At 59.8% G+C, this 17,501-nt stretch overlaps 2 protein-coding genes across 3 annotated transcripts in view; one reads left to right on the forward strand and one right to left on the reverse strand.

Moving 5' to 3' along the window:
• Positions 1-1,588: 1,588 nt before the first annotated feature.
• Stard5 (StAR related lipid transfer domain containing 5) lies at positions 1,589-8,271 on the forward strand. Of its 2 annotated transcripts, XM_090321554.1 has the most exons (6): positions 1,589-1,733; positions 2,499-2,548; positions 2,814-2,946; positions 4,734-4,851; positions 5,629-5,722; positions 7,612-8,271. In XM_090321554.1, exons 1-6 carry the CDS (start codon positions 1,635-1,637, stop codon positions 7,757-7,759), a joined length of 642 nt encoding a protein of 213 aa, XP_090177680.1. In that variant the 5' UTR covers positions 1,589-1,634; the 3' UTR covers positions 7,760-8,271. The 2 variants fall into 2 exon arrangements, with proteins under 2 accessions (XP_090177680.1, XP_090177681.1); XM_090321555.1 differs by lacking the exon at positions 5,629-5,722 and having other exon boundaries at positions 7,612-7,727.
• Positions 8,272-9,086: 815 nt separating this feature from the next.
• The window catches only part of Il16 (interleukin 16), a 31,150-nt gene continuing 22,735 nt past the window's right edge, over positions 9,087-17,501 (reverse strand). The window contains exons 12-20 of the mRNA XM_090321618.1: positions 16,899-17,324; positions 16,211-16,363; positions 13,083-14,130; positions 12,255-12,453; positions 11,141-11,242; positions 10,629-10,869; positions 10,367-10,489; positions 9,257-9,473; positions 9,087-9,201 (exon numbers count right to left, since the gene is read on the reverse strand). Coding sequence (XP_090177744.1) covers positions 9,087-9,201; positions 9,257-9,473; positions 10,367-10,489; positions 10,629-10,869; positions 11,141-11,242; positions 12,255-12,453; positions 13,083-14,130; positions 16,211-16,363; positions 16,899-17,324 — 2,624 coding nt within the window. The remainder of the gene's footprint in view (positions 9,202-9,256; positions 9,474-10,366; positions 10,490-10,628; positions 10,870-11,140; positions 11,243-12,254; positions 12,454-13,082; positions 14,131-16,210; positions 16,364-16,898; positions 17,325-17,501) is intronic.

Consider the following 17,501-nt stretch of genomic DNA (forward strand, 5'->3'; position numbering starts at 1 on the left):
AACGTTTTAACATTGAGATGGGGCTACACAGGTTGTCTGAGTTGACTCTGCCCTTGCTATAGGAGGGAGGAGAGAGCTGGCAGCAGCCCAGCGTCAGGCAGATCGTTGCCAGGCAGGGGTGTGGGCTGTGCAAGGGTGGGGCACCTCCTCCCAGGCTGTGGTTCTGGTGTGTTCTGCAGTCATTCTAGCTATCATGGGCCTGTACGTGAAATTCCCTATTGCACAGCCACCGGCTGCATTTTCTTCCTTGTTCCTTCTTGGCTCCTGGGACTCCATTTAGAGCCTGGCAGTTTTCACAGTGCAGTGGCCAACAGAGCTCAGTGGAAACAAGCTCAGTTGTCACCTGTGTACAGCTGTCGGCTGTGAGGGTGTATGGGCACCACAAGTACCTGATTGTTTTACCTCAGCACCTGTGTCATTATTAGGAATGTATGTTTTCAAGGTCTGCTCACTTATAGTAATTGTTCGCTGCTCTGTTATCTTGAGGAGTCAAGGGTGCATGAAGGATACCTTGTATATATGCATACAGGCTGTACAAAATACATGTGATCTTGACATCACATCTGCTCCCTTGCTAAAAGCAACAGTGTGTCGGGCGGCTTTTCTGTGTTAACTTCAGCGGGTATAGTCCCTAAAATCACATTTCTCAGGTCCAGTAGGAGCAGCAGAGACATTTTCTGGCAAGGCCCTTATCAGCCCGGAGAACCCTGTGCTCCTTGGCCGTGAGTGAAAGGAGGGGTGCTTTCTTTTCTGCCAGACCGGAACTCAGTCTTGTGACACTGTGTGAAAAGTTCGTGTCAGCATGATGTGGAAAACACTTTATCCAGGGTGTGTGTGTGTGTGTCTGTCTGTGTCTGTGTGTCTGTGTGTGTGTGTGTGTGCATGCGTGTCTGTGGGGGGGGTGTTTGTGTGTGTGTTTGTGTGTATTTGTGTGTCTGTATCTGTGTGTCTGTGTGTGTATCTGTGTGTCTGTGTGTGTGTCTGTGTGTGTGTGTGTGTGCATGTGTGTCTCTGTGGGGGGGTGTTTGTGTGTATTTGTGTGTCTGTGTGTGTCTGCATCTGTGTGTGTGTGTGTGTGTGTGTGTGTGTGTGTGTACTGTGGTCTCCACTTTATCCCGGGTGTGTGTGTGTGTGAGTTTGTCTGTGTGTATATGTTTGTGTATATGTGTGTGCCTGTGTGTGTATATGTGTGTATGTCTGTGTGTGTGTATGTCTGTGTGTGTGTATGTCTGGGTATATGTGTGTCTGTGTGTCTGTGTGTCTGTGTGTGCTGTGGCCTGTTCTGCAGCTTTGCCCTTTTTTCTTTTCTTAAACCTGTTTTCAGCCAGCATCCTGATCATTTCAGAAGCGTCCCCGGCCGGTCGGCCCCTCCCTCCGCCTCGTCCAGGCGGCTTCGAGCCACTGCTCTGGCAGAACTCCCCACAGCGTGGCCGGGGAGGGCGGGCGCGGAGGCCCCGGGACCCCCACCGCCGGGACCGTCACCCCGGGTCCGTGAAGCGCTCTCCGGACCTGCCAATCTTAGGGATGGGCGGGACCCCGGAGGCCCCGGGCCAATCCGGGGCGGGGCGGGGGCGGGGCCCGGGCTCAGGCCGCGCCCCTCCCGGCTGCGGGCGCCCGAGGCTCGGCAGGCAGCCATGGACCCCGTGCAGGCCTCGCAGGCGGGCGAGCGGGTGGCGGAGAAGGTGCTCGGGTACCGGCGGGACCCTTCGGGCTGGAAGATCTGCCGGGAAGGCGTGAGTGAGCCGCCGGGCCGGGCGTGGGCTCCGCGCCCCGGGCCCGGGCCTTCTGTGCCCCTCCCCGGGCTGGGGTCCCTGCGGGGCGCCCCTCCCCGGGCTGGGGTCCCCCGGGGGTCTGAGTGGGAGGCGGCGGGCAGGGCGGGCGAGCCGGGACGCGGGCTTTCTCGTTTCCACTTCCTGGAGGGTTTCCCCCGTGAGTCACCAACCCCAGCTGCCCGCGCGCCCTCCTAGGCCCCGGGAGCGCCGGAGGACCAGACCCAAGAAAAGCAGGCCCAGCGCCTGTCCCCCTCCCGCCCCGTCCTGCCGCCCAGGCTCCCGGGCCAGGCGCGCCCTGCCGCCCCGTCCTGCCAGGCGCGCCCTCCCTCCCCGTCCTGCCAGGCGCGCCCTCCCTCCCCGTCCTGCTGCCCCGTCCTGCCAGGCGCGCCCTCCCTCCCCGTCCTGCCAGGCGCGCCCTCCCTCCCCGTCCTGCTGCCCCGTCCTGCCAGGCGCGCCCTCCCTCCCCGTCCTGCCAGGCGCGCCCTCCCTCCCCGTCCTCCCTCCCCGTCCTGCCAGGCGCGCCCTCCCTCCCCGTCCTGCTGCCCCGTCCTGCCAGGCGCGCCCTCCCTCCCCGTCCTCCCTCCCCGTCCTGCCAGGCGCTCCCTCCCTCCCTGTCCTGCCAGGCGCACCCTCCCTCCCCGTCCTGCCAGGCGCGCCCTCCGGCCCCGTCCTGCCGCCCCCGGCCCTCCCGGCTCTGAAATGCTGCGGTTCTGTGCCTTTTGACAGAATGGAGTGACAGTTTCCTGGAGGCCATCTGTGGAGTTCGCAGGGCACCTGTAAGTCCCCGCCTCCAGAGCCCGGCGGAGATGCCGCCTCCTCCCGGGGCCTCCGGGCACCTCCGGCCCTGAGATCCACTGGCCTCGAGTTCCTGGTTTAACCTCACTTCCCGAAAGCCACCAAGTCAAAGCTTATTATGCTCTGTTTCTGCGGCCCCAGGGGAGGTGGGTCAGGGCACGGCGGGCATGGCGGGCCCGCCAGACAGGAGCCCGATAGACGAGTCTGCTGGGTGCCCGGGCGTCAAAGATTCCCTTTGCACCGCAGGTACCGAGGAGAAGGGCTTCTGTCGGGGACACCGCAGCAGGTGTGGCAGTGCGTGAAGCCAGGTGACGGCGGCCTGCGGGAGAAGTGGGACGACAACGTGAGCCGTTTTGAAATCATCCAGCGCTTCTCAGATGTAAGTTCTCCAGGGCTCGCTGTCGCAGTGTCTGGGCTGCTGCGGGGACATTGTGAGTTCGAGACTGACCCCAGCCCAGCGCTCCCACACAACCTGGCCTCAGCAGAGCCCGGGGAACAGAGGGCAGCCCTGTCACACCCTGCTAGCACCTCCTGAAGGCCGGTTGGTTAGTGAACTGGTGCAGGTGTTTTTGAGAAATCACATGTGAATTGACAGCCACATTTCCACGAACTGTAAAATGTGGCAGTTTTGTCAGTTTTAACCAAAGCAATGCCATTCTTTTACCTGTATCTAAATAACATGAATTTTTATTTATTCTCACCCATCTGAAAAGTATGCGAATGCATATTTGTTAAGTAGCAATTGTATATAATCATTTTTCTTGAATTCATATTTGCACTCCACTCAGCCCACTGGATTTTACTCTAACATAATGTTTGCTTGTTCTAGGAGAACATCATCTTTCATCATTGGTATTTATGCAAATTGAGATTATTCTTTTAAAAATTGTACATTTCCTTTGGCCATAAAACTGGTCTTAGTAAAACAAAAGGGTTGAAGTCTGGATGTAGTGTATCACAGTAACATGGAAATTTTGATGAGGCATTATGAAACAAAAAAGAAAATTATTTTGCATCTCTGTGAGATATTGGGAACTCTATTCTAATTGATTCGTGTATCCATGAAACTGTAGCACTTCTGCCCAGAGAGATGCGGCTCAGTGGATTTCCAGTGCCAGAAGGGCAGAATGCAGAGGCTGCTGGTTTGCACAGGCTTTTTACTAAAAAACAGAGGAGCAGCCACGTGGGAGCTCTTATTGGCATTTCTCAACATAGTTTGGGGAAAATCTCCTATCTTAGTTATAAAATAAGCAGATGAGGAGTTCATGGACAGACAAGGGCATGGAGCCGTGCCATGCATCTCTGCTGTACAATGTGTGCCCTGTGTTCAGCACGTGTCAGCCTGGGCTCTCCACCACCCCTGGGGAATCATGTGTGCAGGACCAGGAATCGGGGTGCAGTGCAACTAGTGTAAAAAAAAATTCTGCCACTCCTAGTGCAAAGTCCCAGAATTCACAAATGGCAAAATGCCTTCTTCCTAATGCCAAGCTCCTACGTAAACCCTGTGTGTGCCGTCAGTTCTAGACAGAGGGGGAGGAAGTGTGCACAGCTGATTCTGGATGGTGGGGAAGGAAGCTGTGTTCTAGGTGGTAGAGGATACGGTCAGGTGGTTCTCGATGGCCGGGGAGGAGAGCCTATGCGCAGTTGGTTCTGGACAGGGGAAGACCTTATGGGCAGTCGGTTTTAGGTGGTGGGAGGAGCTGGGGCAGTTCTAAATGGTGGGCGTAGGCTGTGTGAAGCTGGTTGTAGACAGTGGGGGAGCAGGCTGTGTGCGGTTGGTTCTAGGTGGTGAAGGGAAAGTTGCGTGTGGTTGGTTCTAGAAAGTGGAGGGAGCTGGAGGCAGCTGATCCTAGAAGGCGGGAGAGAGCTGGGGGGAGGCTGTATGAAGCTGGTTCTAGACAGTGGGGGAGCAGGCTGTGTGCGGTTGGTTCTAGGTGGTGGAAGAAGCTACGTGCAGATGTCCGTGCCCAGACAGTCGGGAAAGTGCAGTCATTTGGAAACTGGCCCAGGGTGCAAAAAATGGTGCAGTGTCCTGGTACCCTCTGTAGCCTCTCGCTCACTGTGCCCCCACCATCAGTGCCCACATTCCAGCAGGCCACGGGTGGAGGGTGGGACAGGAAGAAGCCATCTGGATGCAGACTTGGTTGTGCCTCATTGCCCTGGCAGGACCTAAACATAACCAGAACCGCAACCCCCTCAGCTGCCATGAAGCTCATTTCTCCCAGAGACTTCGTGGATGTGCTGTTTGTCAAGCAGTATGAAGATGGGACCGTCAGCACCAATGGTGAGTGACGACAGCCAGGACCTCCCTGAGCCTGGGGCACTGGGCTGCATCCTCCATATCGCTCAGACCCTCAGGGCGGCCGAGCCTCTGGGAGCCCGCAGGACGCTCACTCCATGGGCCTCTCGCCTGCTGAGGGTGAGGGTAACCTGTCCGTGGTCTGAGAGTCCCCATGCCAGTGGACCTGGCCCTAGGTTCTGCCAGCAAGTTCCTGCAGAGGCTCTTCCCATGTGCCCTGGCCCTGCACGGGTAGCGCCGGGTGTCACAAAACGTCCGCGTGCAGGACTTGTCAGAGTCCCGGGGAGGGGCAGGGGCAGCCCTGAACCACTCTTGCCCAGGCAGTGGCTCTTGTCCTGGGGGAGGGGCGGTGGTGTCCTCCCACTCATGCCCAGTGCCACTATGCAGCTCTGCGGTCCCTTGACCCTGCCTGGTGGGAGAGTGTGTGAGCACATTGCCACTGAGAGTTGAGGGAGTCCCTGCCTCCCCCCTCCCCTTCTGTCCCCAAGCCTTCTGCCTCCCATTCTGTTTTAATCCTTCTCTAATATTCTTGTGGGACTGGAAAGCTGTGCACGCATGGATGGATTTGAGGACATGGGTGTACGCCCGTGTGTGTGTGTGTGTGTGTGTGTGTGTGTGTGTGTGTGTGCGCGTGCGCCTGCGCACACTTGTGTATAAGGCTCCCAAGACCCAGGTGCCTGATCTGCGTGTGCCGGGGCTCCTGGGGAGATTCTGGCCTGCCTGACGGGCACCGTCGCCCCGACCATCCACACTGTCTTCCAGCCACACACATAGAGCACCCACTCTGCCCCCCGAAGCCGGGCTTTGTAAGAGGATTTAACCATCCGTGCGGCTGCTTCATTGAACCTCTGCCAGGGTAAGGCTTGCAGCACCTGCACAGACTCTACAAGGGGGCCTAGACTGGATGTGCACGATGAAACCTCCACGGGCGCATCAGGGCTCACGGGCTGACCCACTGGGGCTGGCGGTAGCTGCAGTCACATAAATGCTGGGCTGCATGGAGCCCAGCCGGAGGGCTGGCCCAGGGCTCCAGGCCCTGGAGGCGCTTGTGATGGGGAAGTCCCTGTTCTCTGCAGTCTTCAACAGATCTAACTTTGGCTGTGGCTCAGCCCTGTACTGCTCTGAGCATCAGACCATGTGTGTGGGTGGCTTGCACAGCCAGTCAGATGCAGGACTCCCCTCCTGCCCTCAGCCCAGGGGTGGGCTGTGTTCTCTGTCCAGTGCTGGGCCTGGTGCTTGTTCCGCTGGGGACAGCCTCGCTGGGGACAGCCTCGCTAGGGACAGCCTCTGCTGGGGACAGCCTTGCTGGGGACAGCCTCGCTGGGGACAGCCTCACTGGGGACAGCCTGTGCTGGGGACAGCCTCGCTGGGGACACCCTCACTGGGGACAGCCTGTGTGGGGGGCAGCCTCACTGGGGACAGCCTGTGCTGGGGACAGCCTGTGCTGGGGACAGCCTCACTGGGGACAGCCTGTGCTGGGAACAGCCTCACTGGGGACAGCCTGTGCTGGGGACAGCCTCACTGGGGACAGCCTGTGCTGGGGGCAGCCTCACTGGGGACAGCCTGTGCTGGGGACAGCCTGTGCTGGGGACAGCCTCACTGGGGACAGCCTGTGCTGGGAACAGCCTCACTGGGGACAGCCTGTGCTGGGGACAGCCTCACTGGGGACAGCCTGTGCTGGGGGCAGCCTCACTGGGGACAGCCTGTGCTGGGGACAGCCTCACTGGGGACAGCCTGTGCTGGGGACAGCCTCACTGGGGACAGCCTGTGCTGGGGACAACCTCACTGGGGACAGCCTCGCTGGGGACAGCCTCACTGGGGACAGCCTGTGCTGGGGACAGCCTCACTGGGGACAGCCTGTGCTGGGGACAACCTCACTGGGGACAGCCTCGCTGGGGACAGCCTCACTGGGGACAGCCTGTGCTGGGGACAGCCTCACTGGGGACAGCCTGTGCTGGGGACAGCCTGACTGGGGACAGCCTGTGTGGGGGGCAGCCTCACTGGGGACAGCCTCTCTGGGGACAGCCTCGCTAGGGACAGCCTCTGCTGGGGACAGCCTCACTGGGGACAGCCTCACTGGGGACAGCCTCACTGGGGACAGCCTGTGTGTGGGGCAGCCTCACTGGGGACAGCCCGTGCTGGGGACAGCCTGTGCTGGGAACAGCCTCACTGGGGACAGCCTGTGCTGGGGACAGCCTCACTGGGGACAGCCTGTGCTGGGGATAGCCTGTGCTGGGGACAGCCTTGCTGGGGACAGCCTGTGCTGGGGACAGCCTCACTGGGGACAGCCTGTGCTGGGGACAGCCTCACTGGGGACAGCCTGTGTGGGGGGCAGCCTCACTGGGGACAGCCTCTCTGGGGACAGCCTCGCTAGGGACAGCCTCTGCTGGGGACAGCCTCACTGGGGACAGCCTCACTGGGGACAGCCTCACTGGGGACAGCCTGTGTGTGGGGCAGCCTCGCTGGGGACAGCCCGTGCTGGGGACAGCCTGTGCTGGGAACAGCCTCACTGGGGACAGCCTGTGCTGGGGACAGCCTCACTGGGGACAGCCTGTGCTGGGGATAGCCTGTGCTGGGGACAGCCTCGCTGGGGACAGCCTGTGCTGGGGACAGCCTCACTGGGGACAGCCTGTGCTGGGAACAGCCTCACTGGGGACAGCCTGTGCTGGGGACAGCCTGTGCTGGGGACAGCCTCGCTGGGACACAGCACTGCTCTGGCTCATCACGCTGCTGTTGCTTCCCCAGGGAGCCCAACAAGACCCGCCTAGTCTGGTTCTTCCAGACCGACCTCAGTGGCCTCCTCCCCCAGAGCGTGGTGGACACCTTCTTCCCCCGAAGCATGGCTGAGTTTCACGCCAACCTTCAGAAGGCTGTGAGGAAATTCTGTGTCTGATCGTCATCTGCTACTAAGGAGCACCTGGAGCTCCCCTGCCAGCACAGCCCCAGGCCCTCCTTGTCCCTGTGAGATTCTGGCAGGAATGCAGGGGGCAGCCACCCCACAGGGACTGAGCTCAGGTACTGCACGATGCACTGTGACCCAGCGGCCATGTCCCCTGTTCTTTGGGACATGCCACCTGTCATGGACAGTCACCACCTTCTTGGCACCTGGAGCTCTGAGCCACCCACTGCAAGCCTGTATGCATTCTTCTACCACAGACTCCCTCCACTCGCCATCCATTTTTAATACTGCCTAAGACTTTGGCCCTCACAGTTTGGAGAAATGAGCGTTTAAGCAAGGGATAAGAATTACGGAAAAGCACTTCCACTTGTCTTCTTGCATTTCACTCTGGGATTGGTTTTCTTCTGCCTTTCTTCCTACTGTGCATGACTGACTGTGTCCCTGGAAGCTGTGGTTTGGTTCTGCAGCCGTGGGGTGAGTGCTCTTTGTGGGTGATTCTAAATGGAGCTCACTGCTTTCCTTTGTCCTTCATTGCAGAGACTGGGGCAGTGAGCACACACCAGCCTTTGCCACGGAGTGTGACCATATTGCCTGGAAGAGGCACACTGGCAAAGTGGGCACACTGTCTTTTGCTTGTTTTCAGGCAGGGGACATAGAGATGGGCCTTCCAGATGCCTTTGTGGCCCTGTGTGTTTAGGCTGTCTTTGCATGCAGCAGCCACACTAACTGTGGGCCACTTCCAGACTTCCCACCTTTGGAAAATATTTCCCTTGTGTGATGCCAGTGTCTTTGCTCGTGGAGCCCTGGGGTTCCTGTCCCGAGTACCAAGATGAGAGGAAGCTTTGTGACATGACAGCATGGAGTCAGGCAGGGGAGAAAGCGCTGTGTTCTCATGATCCTGGAATCCTGCCAAGATCCACAGCAACACCCCCCCCCCCCCCCCCCCGTCTCAGGAGTCCTCACCCCTCTCCTACACCCCCACCCCTTTCCCTTGGAATTAATGCATTCTTGCATTTGCTCCAAAGGCACTCCTGGTTCCTCCTGTGTGCCAGTTGCTCTGTTTCTGAGTCGGCCAGACACCCTGCCGTGAGGAGCCTTCCGCGGAAGGCTTCCTGCAGGTGGCCAGAGTGTCAACAGAGCTCCAGCCTCCAGACAGCTGAGGGTTCTCACTCATTGCAGCCCCAAGCACCAAGATTCTCCAGAGTTGTCGGGCAGAGCAGAAGTGAGCCGCCCCTCTAAGCCCCGCCCAGAAAACAGAGTTGCTGTTAGACGCTGGAGTGTTACAGTTCTTGAAGGATTTCTTTTTGGCCAGGCATGGTATTCATAACAAGTTGTGTCTTACAGTTGAGTTTCCTGCCAGCAGCATTACCACCAGTGTGCCACGCCGTTGTGGCACCGCCCTTGCTTTCAGGACAACCGTCTTGCTCAGTGCTGCCCTAGGAGGGCCGGACAGGAGTGGCAGCCATGCTGAGGACACAGGGTGGGACTCACGTGCTGGCTCCATCGGTGGCCCTTGGCCTAGGAATTGCCACAGCCCCCTGGGGTGGAGGCCTTTTCCTATTGATGGCCACAGGGACAGGCCCCTCAGGCAAGGCCTTAATGACGGTCCAGGCTTCAAACCGTGTGAGGCCCTGCATGGCAGTGCCAGCCAGCTGCAAGATCTCATCTCCTGGCTGGACTGTGTCACCACTCTGCTCTGTCACCACCCCTGAGACGAGAGAGACAGTGACAGTGGATCCAGAAGGGTTGTGAAGACCAGGCCTAGCACAGCCCAGCTTCAACAATCTCTAAATGGTGGCCCCAGAAAGCCCCAGCCCATGCCGTCCCCAGAGCCCGGTGGGGTCTTCCACAGAGGACTCTGTCTCTCTGCAGAGGGCCCCTCCATAAGTGGGTAAGGCACCCTGCTGTGTGCACCTCAAGAGGGGAAAGGACCTTTCTCCAGATGGAGATGAGAACCCCTGAACTCCCAAATGTCTTCAGCTACGAGGGGTGCTGAGGCAGGGTGGGGTTGCTTTGGGGTCTTTGAGTGCCCCCAGACATTGCTGGCATCTCCCTTGAGGAGGAAGGCCCTGCGGTACCCAGCAAAAGAGACCCACACACCCCGTCCAGTGTTCCCCCACCCCCTGCTCCATGGCCCAGGGCCTCCAGTGCATGCAGTGGTCAGGGCAGACTGGGTGGACATTATTGGCCACTCCTGAATCGAGGTGACCCCCACCTCTGGCTGTCCTGTATCTCAACTCATGATGGAGTGAGGTTGGGAGGCTGTGTGCAACAATGGAACCCATTGCCAGCCCGAAACTTTGTTAAAAACTTGGACATTTTGTTTAAGGTGTATTGTTTTGATGGGAATGTTACTTGATCTGGATTACTGTGCATTGGGGGACCCTTCAGTTCCGTGCCTCAGGGCTCATACTTGGGCCCTGCCACGCGGAACCCACCCGGGCCTCAGTCCTGCAAAAGGACCCAGTGAAAGCGGGGCCAGGAAGTGAAGCGGAGAGGGGAACTCGAAGCAGGCCTGTGTGTGGTGCAGTCAGGCTCACCGGTCTTGTGCCCACACCTGGCACACGCGGCCGGAAGGGAAGAGAAAATCCAGCCACTCACCTTTGAAAATCCTGTTGACTGTGAGGGGCCTGTCTCCGTGCAGGGAGCCCCTCCCGCCGTCCAGGCTGAAGCCCAGCCCTGCAGAGGTCTTCTCCAGGGTCACCGTGAGGACAGTGCCCTCTGCTGTGGGGGAACCACAGGGCCTCCTTGGAGCTTCACTCCTGCCCACAGCACGTGCATGTTGCAGTGGGTCGGACAACCCCACACTGCCGAGACCACGGAACACTGACTCCAGTGGGTTTCCTGAGCAGGGGGGGCTTACCAGAGGCCGCAGGAGCTTCGCTGGCCACAGGATCTGTGCAGGCGTCCAGGTTCTGGGTGGCCTCCTCAGCCTGCCTTGTGACAACCACAGCTTGCCTTGGGTCTCGAGCTTGGCGGAGGACGGCCAGGGCATTGCTGTGGGTGGCCCCTTTGAGGGACTTGCCATTGATGGAAAGAACCTCATTGCCCTTCTGGATTGTCCCTTCCCGGGAGGCCAGCCCATCTGGAAAGACTCTGTGAACCTGGCAAGCCAAGAAGGGGGAGTAGAAACCACATGTCACGACCACCTTCCGGCTACAAGACCCGATCCCAGTAACCAGCGCAGAGGAATGGTGGGGTCACTGGGTCCTAGAACAGAACGGCTGGCAGCCAGTGTCCCGTCCTCCATCCCCAGAGAGAGCTCACAGGCAGTAACGGTCCCCACCAGAGTTCCAGTTCCCAACGCGTGGTCTCCTGCTGTCAAGTCCCACAGCAGCCCTGGCTGTGCCCCGCCCTCACCACTGGCCCACTTACCGTGACCACCCTGTTCTCCAGATCCACTCCCCCTGCCAGGCTGAACCCGAGGCCCGCTCCTTCCTCCTTGTGCAGAACTGTGACCCGGATGCTATCTAGTTGCTGCAGACAAGAACACCTGTTACCATGCCCTGAAAACCAGCAGGGAAAGGCAGTCTACTATGCCAGCTGGGAGCACACACGTAACGCTTGCCTGCCCCAACCCGCTGTCCCCACACGAGCGTCCCAGGGAAGCCTCTAACCCCTGGTTCAAACTGCAGCAGCCCCAGCTCCCACCCCTGCCTCCTCAAGCCTGCTTCAGGTGGTGATACAGAGCTGCACTGCGCTTTCAAGAGGCACAGGAAGCTGAGGAATCTTTACAAACCACAAGCCGGGCTCTTATCCCTGCCTCCCCAGCCGCACCCACATTCATACCCCTGGGTCAAGGCTGTGAGGTCAACTAGCAACCTCTCGGTAGGGGTGATTCTCCCTCGTTGTAGGCCTGGGGGTCAGTGCTGCTTTGCAGGTTGCTTGGTTGCTTCTTTTCTTCCTTTCTCCATCATTAAGGGACCCAGCTGTCATCCCATTCATATAGCCATGCATGCACCACTTGTACAATCACCAATCCACACATGCATGGACACTGCCTATGCATTCATGTGGAAATGTGTGCACACCCACACTGCCCATCCCCCCACTCCGTGCACCTGCATCTTGCCTGCCATCTTCTCTGCACACCTGCAGCTGTGCTCAGAGGGCACCTGGGAAGTGGTGCTCTCAGAGTAACTCACTTGAACCTCCCTGGTGTACAGGGGACCCGTGCCCAGTCTCAGCCCCCAGGACATGGGCACGGCACTGAACTTGAACACGGAAGCTCTGTGATCTGAGCTTCTCTTATTTAGATAATGAACAAAAGATAGACGTCATCTTGTTGAGACAGGCTGGAAAGCTCCCCCAGATGGAAAGCTTTACTGTGGTGAAGTGACAGTTTCCTCTCCGCTGAACACCTGAGTTGGGGCCTCCGGGATCTATGCTCTCAAACCTCGAGGCCCCGGGCTCATTGGGCCAATTCCTCCCAAGCCCCCAGGGGACCACGACAGCCCCCACCACCCTGAGTGCCTGTGAGGAAACTTACTTTCAACGTGGCCTCATCCAGGGCGCTCACTTCCTCCATGAGCTGTTTCAGTTCTTTCGCACTCAGGAGGGAGATGACCGACTGGCTGGGCGGAGAGGCGCAGCAGGTCCCGTCCTCAGACTGAGAGGCGCAGGGGGCCCCGATCTCAGCATCTGTGGGCTCGGCCAGACCCTCGGTGTATTCTCTCAGCTCTGAAAGGCTTTGACAGGGAGAAGCAGCGCACAGCATGAACAGTGAGTTGGTAAGGCAAGCCTCAGCACCATTCCCCCAGACTTGACACTCAGCACTCCTCCATACGTGGTTACTCGGGCAACAAACTCATCTCAGTAGCACATTAACAACAAATAAAACTGACAGGTAGAGATGCTGGGTCAAGAGGGAAACCAAGAAGCCCACCAAACTGCCGAGGGGGACAGGGCTGGGGGAGGGGGTCTGTGATGGGGTGAATTTGGGCCAGCTGCGGTGTGTGCAAATGGAATGTCACATGGATGGAACCCCCTGGGTTCCAGCAGGCCCCAGTCCTGTGCTAAAGTACCTGAAGAGGAACTGAGAACCCGTGTGGCAAGGGTGCGATGTGGGGGAGGGTGGCTCAAGGGCTTCAGCTCACCAGAGGCCCCGCCCTGCCCACCACCTCCCATCCCCCTGGAGGCCAGGAGTGGAAACGCCTCAGGATGGAAGGCGGAGGTCCCGGGCATGCACACACACCAGAAGAGAATAAACAGCCTTTGAACTAGTGTAGCTGAGGAAAAAAGTGCGATGTAGGATCAGAAAATGAAAGAAGGAAGAGAAACGAGATGGAATGGGGAGACACAGAAGGTGGACCCTCACTTGAGGGAGAAGCCGTTGTCAGGGGCGGCGGCCTCGGCAGGCCCGTCTGCAGCGGGGTCTTGGCTGGACGTAGGCTTGGGGGCTGCCCATTCCTTGGCAACGGGGGCTGTGAGGCACAGCAGGGACTTCATGACGGCTGAGGACACCTGGCTGCTGATGTCATAGAGCTTGCTGGACTTCTCGTCCCCTGCCCTGGTCTCACAGGACTTGGTCCTGGTGAGGGGGAAGCTTCGTGCCCGCTGGCTTGGCGTCTTGAGGGCCAGGCCCCAGGTGTCCTCTGCCTGGGAGGGCAGCAGGCTCGGGGCGGGGTCTGCGCTTTTCTGGTGAGGTGGTCTACCTGGGCTCGGGCACGCGGACATGCCTGGGTCACCGGATGGCAAGGCTGCAGAGAGGCTCTGGGGCAGCTGCTCTGCCTCTGGCCGATTGTGCTTGGCAGGGGACGGGGCTCTTGGTTCCCAAGGCCCAGATGGCTGTCCTTCCTCTGGCTTCCCGGAGGGGCTAGGGGCCTCCCTGGAGGAGGGCTGAAGGCTCAGTCTCTGAGCTCTGTTGGGCATCTGAAAGGAGCCCAGGTTCTCAAAGGAGCTGATCCTCTGTTTGATGGAGGACGTGGGGGCCGGAGGGAGAGGCCCCTCCCTGGAGGCCGGAGCTGGCCCGCTGGCTGAGGGGGCCTCCCACAGCCTCCTCGGATCCGGGGCGTGGCTCCTCAGGCCTCTCAGGCTCTGACGAAACCAGGCTGGCTTGGGCGCCACCGGGGGGCCTCTCTTCACACCGCTGCTGTCTGTGGGCACGTGGGCTTTGGGCGCACCATTGGCCGTGTCCGCCTTGGGCGGGGTCTTGCCTGGGTGGCCCCGAGTCCCCTCCTCTTCACCCAGGCTGTCACCCGGCTGCAGGGGCACGTGGCGGTGGCTCTCACTCATGATGGGGTTAAACAAGTTCTTGATGCAGTCAGAAATCCTAACCCACGGGTCTTCGGCTGTCGGCTCAAAGCCGTGGTCCATTCGCGCCTGCCGCCTCAGCACCCGCTGCTGTAGTGGGGACGCTCTGGCCCCTAGGAGCAGAGACAAACCCAGGGCGGGGCATTACCCGTGTGCGCTTTTCCTTCCTAAATTCTAGCTGCAAAGCAGAATGGCAGGAGGACCATGGAGGAGACATGTAGGCCACAGACACCATGGAAAGCTGTCGTAACCGTGGCGGGCAGCCCCAGGCCCGCCGCCCAGCCATGCTGCCAACGGGCGGGATCCGGAATCTGAGGGGGAGTGATTTGCTAGGGTCATGGAAATGGAACCACCACACCGAAAGCTGTCCAAGCTCAGCATTTCACACTGAGGGACTCCTCAGCCCCGTCCCCTATCCGAATCGGATGACAAGTCACAAATGATGTCAAAGCCAAGGCAGTTATTTGACCTTCTTAAGCTTTTCAGCTGGGGCCACCCATCAGCTGCCATGTTTGTTATGGCATACTAGCCTTGAACACAAAAGCTCAAGGACAGTGCCCAGGCCCTGGGTTGAAGCCCCAGGGGGGAGGGCGGGGGGAAGGGGGAGAGAAAAATAAAACATCGAGCAAGAAGCATATGCCTGCCCCAGCGTAGCGCGTTATACTCCTGCCTGCCCCTCGAGGCGGTCACGTTCAAGTGTGCTGCTGGCACGAAGGGGCAGGTCTGTGCTTAGGTAGTGAACGGCTCAGTCAGTCAGCAAGTGCTTTCCCAGTCTGAAGAGCTGACTAGAAGGCCCCAAGTAGACCAATACAACCTGTGTGCGGGTTGGTGACAACGCCCTGGAATCTGAAGGCTCTGTGCCGGAGTTCTGGCTCGAGCAGCCCAGGATGGAGCCACAGGGAACACCCTCAGCCGTCGGCCCTGTCGGCCCTCCACCCACAGGGTCTTCCTCAGGAGGGGCACTGAACGGGCATCCGTCTGTGGTACAGGTGCGGCTCTGCCCTTTTCTTCCCAGATGCAGGGGGGTCAGCCCTGAGCCCTGACAGCCACCAGGCCAACGACCGCCTGTGGTCACCAGAAGACTGAACCCCAGTCTGAGGAGCGCTGGCCCCTCAACCTCCTCCCAATGCCAGCCCTCCGGGGAAGCAGACTGCACCATGTTGACTCCCTATCAGAGAGGCCTGGCTGAACTGGTGCAGGGGGTGGGGGGGGGGAGACTCCCTCCCTTAGCAATCAAGTGGGGATCCCTCCACCTGCTTCCGCATTGAAAAGCCGCAAGCTGTAGGAGCCTTTGTGCTGAGAATCAAGGGTGAGCTGCCCTGGGCGGATGAGGGGCCGTTCCTCAATTAGGATGACTAAGGGAATGAGGTCGAGGGGCAGCCGTGTGGCTGCCTGCTCTGGGGGTCACGTGTAAGCATGTTCCAGCCTCCCCCCTCCCCCCCCAGTCGTCATCGTCCTCTCAGAAGCATCTCCAGTACTTTCCTGCATGGGGGCTCCACCAGGCGCCAGATGAGGAGCCTGCTTGGCCGCTGCCCATCTGTAGCGAGCAGCTCTGGCGGGGACTGCCCCTCACCATCTCCTTCCGCAGCTCAGACAGAGCCTTGCAGCCTTTCACACCTGCTTGCTGGTCTGGACTGGGTGCTGGGGCCTGGGTGGTCTTCCCCTGGCCTCCAAGGGCATCAGGCTCACAAAGTCCAGACGGCTTCCAGACCACGGGGACTGCTGGCCAGGACCCCCTGACTCCAAACCCTGTGCCCTTCCTAGCAGCCGCTGAGCACCAAGCGCTGTGCATTGCTGGGTGGACCTCGTGGACACCCCTCGCCCTCCACCACCAACGAGCTCCTCTCTCACTGCACTTCCAGGTCTGGGAGTAGCCAGAGCCCAGCAGGCTTCGGGTCTCTGGACCTCTTCCCAGCTCCTCCCTACTTTCCTGCTGTCCTTGCAACAGGCCTGTGTCTCCTCCTCTGGTCCAGCCAGGCGGCTGCCCACCTGCACAGCTTCTCCACTAGCCGGATCCGGGCTCCACTGTGCACACAGCACCTCTGTCGCCCTGAGCTGGACTCCACCGCCCATCAGCTCCAGAGGCTGACCAGGCCAGTGTAGCACACTGATGGTCAGCCTGAACTCCCTCTCCTACTTTATCAGCAGATGCGTCTCTGCATCTTCCTTCCCCTGGGGAAGGGGGACACTTACGTGGGCTGGCGCTCCTGCCCGGCTCGCCCTCTGTGGAGAATACAGTCTGAGAGCCAAGTTCAGGTCCTGGACTGCAGGCAGCAGCACTGGGGCCCCTCCCAGCCGCGTCTTCCTGCAGTGGTGTCGGAGGCAGTGATGGCAGCTGCTCTCCGGCTTCCTGTGGTGTAAACAGGAAGTGTCACAGTGGCTGCCTGGGAAGGTGAGGGGCCTTTGCTTGGATTGTAGGGGGCCAAGGAGCTGCAGATGACACAGTGTCATGGTGCCTGACAAAGGGCCTCCTTCCAGCGTCCACGCCGGCCTCCCAGAGGCCCAGGCTCTGTGGGTGCTCAAGGACTCACACCTGACCCCACCACACAGCCCCAAGTAGCGGATGAGGAAACATGGCGAGGCAAAGCCTGCTGGGGAACAAGGCAGGCTTCTCAAGCCACACCCAGGCCCTGCCCACTGTGCCATGTGTTGTGAGTGTGTTTAGCATGTCCGTGTGTCATTCGTGTGTCATTAGAATGTAAGGTGGCATGGGTGTGTTGTCAGTATATCTAGGATGGAGAGCTGGCAGTCTCTGAGCCGGCCGGGCTTCTGCTAGTCCACCATGGAGTCTCACTCAATGTGGGTCTGCCATGCACACCCGGGGTTGGGTTCAAGAGCACCAGTGCACGCTAAGACTGCCAGTTCACCTCGGGTGCAGCGCCTATCTGGCCGCAGGTGGGCAGGGTGTGCTGAGAAGGGCCTGGTGAGCTCGTGGTCTCTCTCAGGCTCCGCTGAGGCACGGTGTCGCTCTTGAAGTATTTTCTGGGAGGAGGCTTGGGCTTGGCGGCCGTTGGTTTTCTCACCAAAATCTCAAAGGATTTCTTTAGTCTCTGTGGTGGGTGGGCATCCAGGCTGCCAGGGAGTGGTGGGCTGTCCTGGGGCAGCCCCTGCTCCTGTCCCCGCTCTGAGGGCAGGGGCTCGGAGCCCGCACTGCAGGGGCTCCCCCCTGGGGACCCGGACACACAGCTGCAGTCGCTGCTGGAGCGGACCATGGCCTGTGCCCTGCGCTGTGCGGCCGCTGAGGTCTTCTCCCGCCCCTTCTCCACTGTGGGCCGCCCGTGCCAGCTGCTCTCCAGCCTCTTCCCTCCTGCATGGGACAAGAGGACGAGAGGGGACAGGACGCCCCGGCTGAGCTCCAGCCTGGCTGCTCACACTGCCTGGGGTTTGCCCCCGCAGAGCTGTACACAGAGCAGGAAACCAGTGGACCCCGGGCCACTGCAAGCCTCATGGCCGGAAGCATGAGCTTCTGGGAGGGGAGGTGTGC

This window comes from Megascapheus bottae, chromosome 30 (assembly GCF_031878675.1).
Source record: "Megascapheus bottae isolate mThoBot1 chromosome 30, mThoBot2.hap1, whole genome shotgun sequence".
Classification (NCBI taxonomy): domain Eukaryota; kingdom Metazoa; phylum Chordata; class Mammalia; order Rodentia; family Geomyidae; genus Megascapheus; species Megascapheus bottae.